The sequence below is a fragment of the Pseudopodoces humilis genome, chromosome 5 (genome assembly GCF_049639895.1).
Source record: "Pseudopodoces humilis isolate 2021_Gansu_Grassland_sample_001 chromosome 5, ASM4963989v1, whole genome shotgun sequence".
Taxonomy (NCBI): Eukaryota; Metazoa; Chordata; class Aves; order Passeriformes; family Paridae; genus Pseudopodoces; species Pseudopodoces humilis.
Window position 1 is genome coordinate 22,286,407 of NC_142204.1, and position 11,191 is coordinate 22,297,597.

Sequence of the window (11,191 nt, forward strand, 5' to 3'; positions counted from 1 at the left end):
AGCGCGCGGCGGCGGGGGCAGCGCGCGCGCCTTGCGCCGGTTTGGTTTCCGCCGCGCGCCGCTTTTGCCGCGAAAAAGTTGTCAGCGGGTTCCGGCGGGGAGCGAGGTGCGGAGCGGCAGGGGACTGGCACCGGGACTGGCACCGGGACTGGCACCGGGACTGGCACCGGGACTGGCACCGGGACTGGTAGCGGGACTGGTACCGGGACTGGCACCAGGATTGGCGCTGGGATGTCCCTGGGGCATTGCGGGGAAAGAGCGCGGCCAGTGCGAGGGGTGCGGTGCGGGGCGGCTGGCGAGGGGCGGGCCCGCGGGGCATTTGGTGCGGGGCGGGGGAAGGAGGCGGCTGGGGCTGACCGAGCGCTCTCGCCCCCGCAGCGGAGCAGCAGCCGCGATGTCCGGCTTCGACGACCCCGGCATTTACTACAGCGACAGTTTCGGGGGAGACGCGTCCGTGGACGAGGGGCAGGTTCGGAAGTCGCAGCTGCAGAAGCGTTTCAAGGAATTCCTGCGGCAGTACCGGGTGGGCACGGACCGGACGGGCTTCACTTTCAAATACAGGTGCTGCTGTGGCCCCTTTTCTCCTTCTGAGCCTTACCCATTCCCACCTGCACATCCAGTCTGCTCTTAACCTCCCTCCTGCAGTGCACACCCCGCATACACAATAGCCACTTTGTCTCTTCTTGTAGGCCGTAAAAAGCTCTGTATTAAGAGATGTTTGTATTTAACCTGATAGAAAAGCAGAGGTCTGGTGTTCTTACAGTTTTTTAGGCATCCAGCCAGCAGAAAAGGTGGCAATAGATCCACACTGCCAGGCTTGCACTTAGGTCTGAGATTCAAGGTCTGTCTTTGAAGTTGTAGTGCTTTCTGGTCAGGAGAATTGTCTGCATCCATTAAATCAGTGCACTGCTCCTCACGTGTGCCTTCTAAGTCTGGAATTCCTTTGGCCACCCTTTGCCTGTGAAGTTTGGAAACACAATGTTGAGAAAACATGGAGATACATCATAATCAAGGACTAGAATGGTCTTTCACCTCTGAATTTCAGTAATCCTGGCATTTTTAAGGAAGGTGTTGTTTGTTCTGTTATTACTTCCTTTGTTTTAAACCAGATCTTATGTATAGTCACTATTATCCTACAGTAGAAATTTTCTCATTGTTTATCTGGTCATGTAACTCCAGTAAATACTTTACATTGCCACTGCAAGCACTGGTGTCCCTGGTCTTATGTCACCTTTCAGAGTGGGCTTGGGTGAAAGATTGCCTGAGTTCCCCTGCACTTCTGGAACTCACCCTTGCTTGCTTTCCAAACCAAGGACTCCCTGCAGGACCTGCCTTTTCTGATCCCTGCTTGTTCTGAGGCCACTGTGGGTGACTGGTGCTTTCTACCCTGCAAACCTTTGCTGCTTCCTGCCTTCCAGGGATGAGCTCAAACGGCACTACAACCTGGGGCAGTACTGGGTGGAGGTGGAGATGGAAGACTTGGCCAGCTTTGATGAAGATCTCGCGGACTATCTGTACAAGCAACCAGCAGAGCACCTGCAGCTGGTAAGGGTGGAGACTGGCAACCTTGAACATTGTCTCGAGAGGAGCTCTGATGTCCTGCTGTAACAGACCCACTGATAGCCCATTGTTCCCTCTCTAGTTGGAAGAAGCAGCAAAAGAAGTCGCAGATGAGGTCACTCGTCCTCGTCCCTCAGGGGAGGAGACTCTCCAAGACATCCAAGTGATGCTGAAGTCAGATGCCAACTCAGCCAACATCCGCAGCCTGAAGGTGAGGTGAAGTGAATTGGCTGGTGTGCACAGCAGCATCTGGGTGGGTGTGATTGCAGGGGAGCTTTTGGTACCTGGTCACATGGCCGAGGACACAGGCCACTCACTAATTAACAAGCAGCGTTACTCTGCAGCCTAACTCTGACTGCAAAGGGCTGTTATTGCGGGTTCCTGCTGCAGGGACATTATTGCTGTTAGTGCTGTTCTGCAGAGAGTGTTCTGTCCTTTGCTCTCAGGCTTTCTAGCTTCCCGTCCAACTTCCATTGATGGCTTTCTCATCTTCCCTTCGCCTTTCCCTTTTCAGTCTGACCAGATGTCCCACCTTGTGAAGATCCCTGGGATTGTAATTGCAGCAACCCCTGTGAGAGCCAAAGCCACCAGAATCACCATCCAGTGCCGCAGCTGCCGCAACACCATCAGCAACATCTCGGTGCGCCCGGGCTTGGAGGGCTATGCTCTGCCCAGGAAATGCAACACGTAAGGACATGGGCGTGCACCAGTGGGCTGGAGGGCGAGAAAAGACTGCATTCCCCCTTCCTGCTCCTGCTACATCCCGTGCGTTGCAGAAGCTGCTCCCTGTTCCACAAGGCAGCAGCATCTGCACTGCTCTGCCTCCACCCTTCATGCAGCTCCTGTGCCAGTGTGCAATTCTGAGACTGGCAAGTTCTAGCTGTCCGTCTGTGCACATACTGGTTGTGACTCTGCGTGGTCAGTGCAGCATGCAGTGCTGAGTGAGCGTGTCCAGGGAGTTCCTTTTATTCATAGGGAGTTTTGCCTGTTGTACCTAAAGGTTCATTCCTGACTCCAGCTGTCTCATAAAGCTGTGTTAAGTTGCTCTTCTCTTTTCCAAACAAGCTCCTTGCCTTCCACATTTCCACTCCTGAGGGGGCTGTTTTGTGTTACCTTCCTTAGGGATGCTTTTCTGCTAGCCTTTTTATCCTGTTTTACAGCTCTTGGTGCCTCAGAACTGAGTTCACTGTGAGTCCACTGTGCTTCAGCTCTCGAGGCAGCCAGTCCTGATGGGTTAGGTTTTGGGCCTCATACCTGCCAGTATTTATTTTCTGCACCTGACCTCTAATGCAGCTTGAGAGGGGTTTTGGCTGGGGATCATTCCTGTGTGTGGTCTGTACAGCACCTCACTCCTGATCCCTGACTTCGTGAGTGCATCTGCACTCTGGTGTTGCCCTCCCTGAAAGCCCTGCATGGAGTCAGGCATCAGTCATGCTGCTCTGAGACAGCAGCACAATGTGGAGCTGCTCGTTGTCTCAGAGAGCTTGTAAATCTAGCAAGGCAGATATGTCTTGAGAGACTGGGAGGTGGATGTCAGCCTTGTCACATTGCTAATTGCTTTCTCACCAGAAACCACTTAACGTTTGCTTCGTGCATGAGGTTGTAAGGAAAAACGCCCTGCCATGTCACGGAGCCTGTGCTACTACCTTCTGTGTAATTAATGAATTAACTTTCCTGCTTATAGCTAGCAGGGGAGGGGTGGGAGGCAGGGAGAGTGCCCAGACAAGTGTCACCCTCCCTCTGGCTTGTTCTCATGTACACATTTGGCACTTGTTGAAGACAAGACAGAGGGCTTGGTGGCCTTTGGTCTGGCCCCCTATGTCTACCCTTACCTGCTGATGTGGCTCTGTTTGGAAGGGGCAGCTGCCCCTTGCTATCCCTGCCATCCCCTCCACAGGTGTGCTCTGAGGGGTGACTCCTCAGTGCTAACAGCCTTCCCTGATTGATCTCTCTGCACAGAGAACAAGCTGGCCGCCCAAGGTGCCCTCTGGACCCTTACTTTATCATGCCAGATAAGTGCAAGTGTGTGGATTTCCAGGTCCTGAAGCTGCAGGAGTCACCGGATGCCGTGCCACACGGGGAGATGCCCCGGCACTTGCAGCTCTACTGTGAAAGGTACTGGCACAGCCTTCCCACCCTGCCCCTGCTGGCTGTTGCTGGTGCCATCGTTTCCCACCACCATCCTCTGCTTTCCCCTGTCTCCCCTTAGGTACCTGTGTGACAAAGTTGTCCCAGGGAACAGGGTCACTATCATGGGGATCTACTCCATCAAGAAATCTGTGCAGAGCAAGAACAAAAGCCGTTACAATGTGGGGGTGGGCATCCGGAGCGCTTACATCCGTGTGGTGGGCATCCAGGTGGACACAGAGGGCTCAGGTGAGGGCAGCTTTTGGTGTGCATTTGGTCTGTGCTGGTAGCCTGGTGTTGGGAGACACTCCCTACCCTGTTCCTGAACAATGTGCTCCCTCAGCAAGAGCTGTTTGAAATCGCAGCCTTGTTGGTCCTTCTCTGCTGTTTATATAACAGAAGGTTCAAACCATTTCAGGGGTCTGACTTGCCCTGGGCTCTCTATAGTCATGTCCTGTAAGGCTTTTTCTCAGTCATATTAAATGAGGAGGTCTCAGCCTGAGTCCTTCAGGGTGTTTAAGTGAGAATCTGCTAAACCATCCCTGAGGATCCCAGCTGAAGTCCGTGGTTAAAATTGTATTTAAAACAATGGTCCTGACTGTAATTCTCCCTCTGGTTCTGGCAGAGCTGCTTTGCCCAAGATCCTTTTGCCCAAGGCTCTTTCTTACCAGCCTCTAAGGACAGCCTCCGTTGCTGGGTTAGCAGATGCTTGCCTTCTCCACTTTTCCCACGTGGTGGCACTTGGCATGATCTTCAAGAGGGGATTTTGGTTGTAGTGTGGGATGATATAATTTCCTTTAAAACCTCCGTTTGTTCACTGTTGCATCACTCCCCTCATCCCTGTGTAGGACGTAGCTTCACTGGCTCGGTGACCCCTCAAGAAGAGGAGGAACTCCGGCGCCTTGCTGCCACGCCCAACATCTACGAGACCATTGCCAAGAGCATCGCGCCCTCCATCTATGGCAGCACCGACATCAAGAAGGCCATCGCCTGCCTCTTATTTGGAGGTTCCCGCAAGAGGTGGGGAAGAGTCAGCCTTTCTTAGCAAAGTCAGTGCTTTCTTATCAAAATAAAGGCTCACCATCTCTCCTCCCTCTCTTCTTTCCAACCCCATCACTCCAGGCTCCCGGATGGGCTGACCCGCAGAGGGGACATCAACTTGCTGATGCTGGGAGACCCTGGCACAGCCAAATCCCAATTGCTGAAGTTTGTTGAGAAGTGTTCACCCATTGGGGTACGTGGCTCGAGGTACCACTTGTAGCACACCCCTTTTCTCTCTGCTGCTCTTTGTCTAGCCCCAGAGATGAGACTGTGGTCACAGCAGACACTCGCCTGTGCATCCCCAAGTAGACTTGCTGGCAGAGGCATGAACTGCCATTTTTGGTACTAGCCTAGAAGGGATGGGGAATGAGGATGGGAAGGGGAAGAAGGTAATGCTTTTTATTATGCTGTGAGCTGGGCTGTTCGCAGATGTCCAAAGATGTGCCTTATGCTGTTGTTTATTGTTGAGAATTGATCAGCAGAGGGGCTGGCTGGTCAGGACAAATTGAGTTGACTGCATCTCAGGCACGGACCTCCAGCCTGAGCCCAGGCGTAGAATTATGTTTTCAGCTGTGGTTTTTTGTAGTCTCTATTAAACTCAGCCTCTGACTGTATTGTTCCCTCCAGGGGCAAACAAAGCTAATGCAGCAGCCTACCAAACAATGAATCACTCCGTTCTGTACTTAATATCTGTGTTTGTGTCTGCACGCCCTTCAGTGTGTCAAGCTTAGTCCAAGGCTCTGGACAAGGCAGTAGTCCTGCTCTTTACCCAGCACGTCTGCTTTTTACGTGTGCTGAGGGCTTTTCCTGGAGGTTCTTCCCCCAGGAGCTCTAGATTTTGTGGTGCTAGGGGTGTTCTGTCTCTCGGCTGGGGCACTGGGCTCCTGGGTGCTGCTGCAGCTGATATGCTGTCCCTTTCCTTGTCCCGCATGCCACTAGGTGTACACCTCAGGAAAAGGCAGCAGTGCTGCTGGCTTGACAGCCTCAGTGATCCGTGACCCTGTCTCCAGGAATTTCTTCATGGAGGGAGGAGCCATGGTGCTGGCAGACGGGGGAGTGGTGTGCATCGATGAGTTTGACAAGGTACCACTTGGGCTGCCTGTGTGGGAGAGGGAAGGAGAGCCCTTGGGATGCCAGCATGTCCCAGGAGAACCCAGAGCTGCAGAAGGAAGGGCAACTCCTCTGAGACCCTCACTTTCTTTCAGGGAAGGTCAGGGGGATGGGGCTGCAGGGGAATTCAGTTACATCCTGCCCTCTTGGGCAGAGGTCTTCACAGAGCTTTTTGCTGGGGGTCACTTCAGTAAGCATGTAGCAGAGGTGTGGCAGAGGTGACTGATGGTGACATTTTCTCCTTGCCTGGTTTCTCTCACCTGGGATGAAAAGATGCGGGAGGATGACCGTGTGGCTATCCATGAGGCGATGGAGCAGCAGACCATCTCCATTGCCAAGGTGAGCTGTGCACTGATGCATGCTGCCCTGAGGGGGGACCTGAGAGCCCAGCAACCAGTGGTCACACATCTTTTGACATAACTGCCCATTTTAGAGTCCAGGCAGTGGTATTGATGGTTGCTGGTCTGAGATCAGTCAGCCCTGCCTGGGGCTTTGGGCAGCTTGAACTTCATGGCTTCTCTTTGCTGGTGGCTGTCAGGCTGTACCTGCAAACCCATGCTTTGTGCCAGAGCTGCTCAGGAGGACTCAGCCCTGTCTGCCCAGTGTACGTCTCAGATCACAAACCTGGGGTGAGGTCTCCTGTGTCTCTGCCCTTATCAAGAGGTTTTAAATGAAATTACTCAGTGCTCAAGTTTCAGCTGAAGCCAGTCCCACTCCAAAAGGATATGTGTTTCCAGCCCCTCAATTATGGAGCAATTGGTGCTACTTATGGGGCTTTATTTAAATGCAAGTGATTTATTTAAATGCAAGTGATGAAGGACAGTGAGTCCTTGGAAATGGCTTTCAAACTTTCAATGAATTAATGACCTGCTGTGACATGGAGGTAGTGTTGACACCATCCCTTTTTTTTGCCTTCACCCACAGGCAGGAATCACAACCACACTGAACTCCCGCTGCTCTGTTCTGGCAGCTGCCAACTCAGTCTTTGGGCGCTGGGATGAGACCAAGGGCGAGGAGAACATTGATTTTATGCCCACCATCCTGTCCCGATTTGACATGATCTTCATTGTTAAGGATGAGCACAATGAGGAGCGAGACATGGTGCGTGGAGCCGCGCGGGTGCAGCTGGGACTCATGGTGCCCCTTCCTTTTCCTTTGGGAGGAGGAGGAGGTGGGGGCATTCTGCTGTCTGACTGCCCTCTGCTTTCCCAGACGCTGGCCAAGCACGTGATGTCCTTACACGTGAGTGCCTTGACGCAGACCCAGGCCGTGGAGGGCGAGATCGAGCTGAACAAGCTGAAGAAGCTCATCTCCTTCTGTCGGACGTGAGTGGCACACGTGTCTTTCTGGCAGCGCCCAGGCTGCGCAGCGGGAGGCACGGGCAGAGTGGTGAGAGGCAAACCATGCAGCACTCTGGGTGGCCTTTCTCTTAACTCCTGCTTTGAAAAAAAGGGTGCAAGAGTGGCTCTCTCTGGTGCTGCAGCACCCAAGGAAGGGAGGGGGGCCCAAGGGACCGTCCCCAGTGCCGCTGCCTCCAGCTCCTGTCCCCCCTTGCAGGAAGTGTGGCCCTCGGCTGTCGGCAGGGGCGGCGGAGAAGCTGAAGAACCGCTACGTCCTGATGCGCAGCGGTACCCGCCAGCACGAGCAGGAGAGCAACCGCCGCTCCAGCATCCCCATCACTATCCGGTGAGCAGCACCCCGAAACCGCTGGGATTAGGGCTGCCTTACTGGGCTGGTCCAGGAAGGGGACTGGTATGGGAGGGTGTGGCCCTGAACACTGCAAGTGGTGCGGGGGGAGGCAGGAGGTGCTTGGAGTGGGGTAGGTGGGCATGGCAGGCAGGAGTCGGGGAAGAAAACGCCCTAGCTGCAGTAGAAAGCAGAGAATGTTTCCTGTGGCTGCAGGCAGCTGGAGGCCATCGTGCGCATTGCCGAGTCCCTGGCGAAGATGAGGCTTCAGCCCTTTGCCACCGAGGCAGATGTTGAGGAGGCCTTGCGGCTCTTCCACGTGTCCACTCTCGATGCGGCCATGTCGGGCAACCTGTCAGGTGAGGAGGAGATGTTCTGTGCTGGGGGTAGGAGAGACCTGCTGGACCTGGCTGCTCAGGGCAGGGAGACACGAGCTCCTCTCCCTCAACCTGGCTGTCAGGGGCAGGTGCTGGACCTCCTTCCTGGGAAAAGACAAAGCAATGCTTGTGGCAGCAAGGGGCCATCGTGGCTGTGGGGCTGTGCCTCACAGGGAGGGCAATGGCAAATTACACTGAGGGTCTCCTGTGCTGCTCAGGGAGGCCTGGTCCCAACAGCAGTCTGGTGTTGGATGTGACACCCCAACCAATTAACCTTCTAACATCTTTCTCTGTGGGGGTGAAGACAATGTTTCCTTGGGCAGCAGGATGGAACAAAGGGTTTGAAGGACTCCAGAAGTCAGATCAATGTTCACTTGCGTGGTTGGAGTTCCACAGCCTTGTACAGTGGAGTTGTTCATGGGTTCCCTCAAGTCTCTAAGCTGTGCAGGTGTGGTGAGAAACACAGGAGATGAGCGCTTTGTCTTGGAGAGTGACTTCTGGGCGGCACAGAGAGCTCACACAGTGTCTCCCTGCAGGGGCAGAAGGCTTCACGACCCAGGAGGACCAAGAGATGCTGTCCCGCATTGAGAAGCAGCTCAAGCGCCGCTTTGGCATCGGCTCCCAGGTGTCTGAGCACAGCATCGTCCAGGACTTCCTGCGGCAGGTGGGTCAGGAACCCCATGGAGGGCTGGGCTGTGAAACCAGGGATTCCAGGCTGCTGCTGGGAGCATGAAACCCCTTCCTCAAAAGTGGACTGGCGAGACTTTTGGTCATGCTTTTGAAGTTGTTTGTAGGGAATGGGGTGCAATGTGATTGCAGAGTTTAAGGGGACTCAGGTGAGTTTCTGCAAAAGCTCTGAGGTCTCGGGCTGGTTTGGGGTCCTACCCTTGAAACCAGAATTTTGATTTGTGACACTGGCTGCAGTCAGATCTAAAATAGTGAAAGGGGAAGTGAGCATCAGTGTCTTGACTACTGGGCTTGCTCATTCTAGAGAGTCCTAGCCAGGCTTTAGCGAAGGTTGCAGGTTCCTGCTGAGCTCCTGTCTGCTATTTCATGGTGGCTCATCTTTCCCCGCTCTCCTCTCTTGCAGAAATACCCAGAACATGCCATCTACAAAGTGCTGCAGCTGATGATGCGGCGGGGGGAGATCCAGCACCGCATGCAGCGCAAGGTCCTGTACCGCATCAAGTGACCTCCCTGTCCCAGGCTCCAGGAGGGAACTGCTGCTGCTGCTTGACACCTGCCCAGGAGTAGGCAGAGTGCCCCTGGGAGCTGGGGCCTGCTCCTGAAAGAAGCTTCTTGGGGAGCCAAAAAGCTCCAGGCCTCCATCTTGAACCAGGGTTTGGGGTGCTCCGGGTGTCCCTTGTGTGCTCTGTTGCTGTGTCACGTCCATGTTTCTTTGAACTCCAAAAGCTTTTAGTCTGTATTAAAATAAAACCTGATATTGGTAGCTCAGGATCTTTGGTCCTGCGGTGCAGAGGAGGTGGATCCTCTTCTTCCTTTCAAGGGGGTGCAGGATTTTGAAGAGAAAGGTGTCCCTCCTGCCTGCCTGCTGTTACACTCTTAATCTCACTCAGGCTCCAGCCTCATGGGCAGCACCAGCAGCCCCGAAGGCAGAAGCTCATTTCTCACTCAGGGTTTGTCTATTAAGGCATAAAGCCTGTTGGCACAGGCTGTCCAGTTGGGCTCAGCAGTGCAGGAGGCACTTTACCCACTCCCAGTGTGCAGTCTGCTGCTTTCTTCCCCCTTGGCCAGTGACAGTGAAGGAAATTATTTGCTGTTTGTTCCCTGCTCTTTGCTAATCCCTTTGCCTTCTCCCAGGGCTGCAGCAGGGAAACCCTTTAGCCTGCAGTTTTAAGAGGCTGTGAAGTCTTGCTTGAGGCATGGGCAGAGTTCCCTGCTTGCTCCAGTGAGGATGTGGATGCAGGATAATCCCCATGAGCTGTGTGCTGTCCTCCAAGTAGTCCCTGCCACCTCTTCCTTTATGCCAATGGCACACACCAGGAGCCTTTCCTAGACACTGCCCCAGGGTGTTCTTGTGCAGCTACTCACCCTTCTACATTTGCAGCACAATCTTGCACTTAGAAACTTGGCAGAATTTTGTTATTTCTAGCATATTAGTACTGGCTCTCCTAAGTGTTCTCACAAGATGTGTGGTGCTGGTAGGTCCCTGCTCTCAGCAGGTCAGGGCCACCTTGGCTGTGAGAACACTGGTGGGAACCTTTGAAGACAGCAGTGTTGGGTGAGCAAAGCTGCTGCATGTGGTGGACAGGCTGGTGCCTGTGTCTGCTTTCAGGCTGAAAAACCTCAGGAGAGGTTTCAGTAGCGACAGAAACGTTCAGGGCCAGCAGAGGGTACCAGAGCCTTGAGGATGCTGAGCTGTGGCCCTGCTTGTGGTGCTGCCTCCTTCTAGAGGGAAAACCAAGGGGTCCCAAGGGCTGTGGTGTGGTGTGCACTCAGTGTGGCAGCTGCTACACGAGGGCTGGGCCCCACTGCAGCACTTGGGGAGTTCAACCCTCTGCTTCTGGGTTTTGAGAGGCACATAGTGCACTCCTTATGTGGTTGTGGAAGTCTGGAGGGGCTGAGGTGGTGGTGACATGGGAAAGACTGGCTGCAAGTTAAGAGAAGGAGCCTTCTGCTCTTCATTTTCCAATTTTTTTGGTTGGGGACAGCCTTTGTGTAGGGCTAGAAGGAAGAGAAGGCTGGCCCAGACTCACAAAGAAGAGGCAGGGATAGGTCTCATTCTAGTGATTTTATTGCCCCATGTTTTTGCATGTGCCAAGCACCTCACAGTGCTTCTTAGAGCAAGTAATGCTGGGGCAAAAGGGGGCCCCTTCTTTTCCCCATAGGAAAAAAAAGAGGCACCTTCTATTCTCACAGTGCTCCCTGGATGGAAAAATAAGAAAAGGATGTTGCTGGTCCGTGGAGGGGATCATCTCCAGGAAGAAGAGTAAGTGAATTTAGGAATAACAGCCACATCCTCCCCTAGAAACTGAGGTTCTCAAAACTACCAGTGTCTGTCAGAAAGCATCCTGCCCTCCTCGCAAGCTTGCAGCATCAGGAGTGGCTCAGAGCAGGGTCAGCACAGGCCTGAGGCAGCAGCTTGGTGTTGTGCCTGTTTTTCTGCCATGAGCCACAGCCCCTGCAGAGCTGTAGTAATGGGTTCTGCAGGTCTCTCAGACCCTGCCACTGTCCCACAACTACTTCTGTCCTTGCTTTGAAGGTGCAGGCAGTATCTCTGTGGTTCTTTCAGAGGTGCACAATAGCACAGCAAACAAGGGAAGTGGGTG

At 53.8% G+C, this 11,191-nt stretch overlaps 1 protein-coding gene across 3 annotated transcripts; it reads left to right on the forward strand.

Moving 5' to 3' along the window:
* On the forward strand, positions 1–9,356 carry MCM5 (minichromosome maintenance complex component 5). Of its 3 annotated transcripts, none has more exons than XM_005527551.3 (17): positions 1–106; positions 379–561; positions 1,419–1,545; positions 1,643–1,771; positions 2,075–2,247; positions 3,520–3,675; positions 3,770–3,936; positions 4,536–4,707; positions 4,810–4,921; positions 5,668–5,811; positions 6,112–6,177; positions 6,763–6,939; positions 7,051–7,163; positions 7,396–7,524; positions 7,741–7,883; positions 8,438–8,565; positions 8,992–9,356. In XM_005527551.3, the coding sequence occupies exons 2-17, from the start codon at positions 395–397 to the stop codon at positions 9,091–9,093; spliced, it is 2,205 nt and encodes a 734-aa protein (XP_005527608.2). In that variant the 5' UTR covers positions 1–106; positions 379–394; the 3' UTR covers positions 9,094–9,356. The 3 variants fall into 3 exon arrangements, with proteins under 3 accessions (XP_005527608.2, XP_087911423.1, XP_087911424.1); XM_088055297.1 differs by having other exon boundaries at positions 103–187; XM_088055298.1 differs by lacking the exon at positions 1–106 and adding an exon at positions 257–276.
* Positions 9,357–11,191: the final 1,835 nt, after the last annotated feature.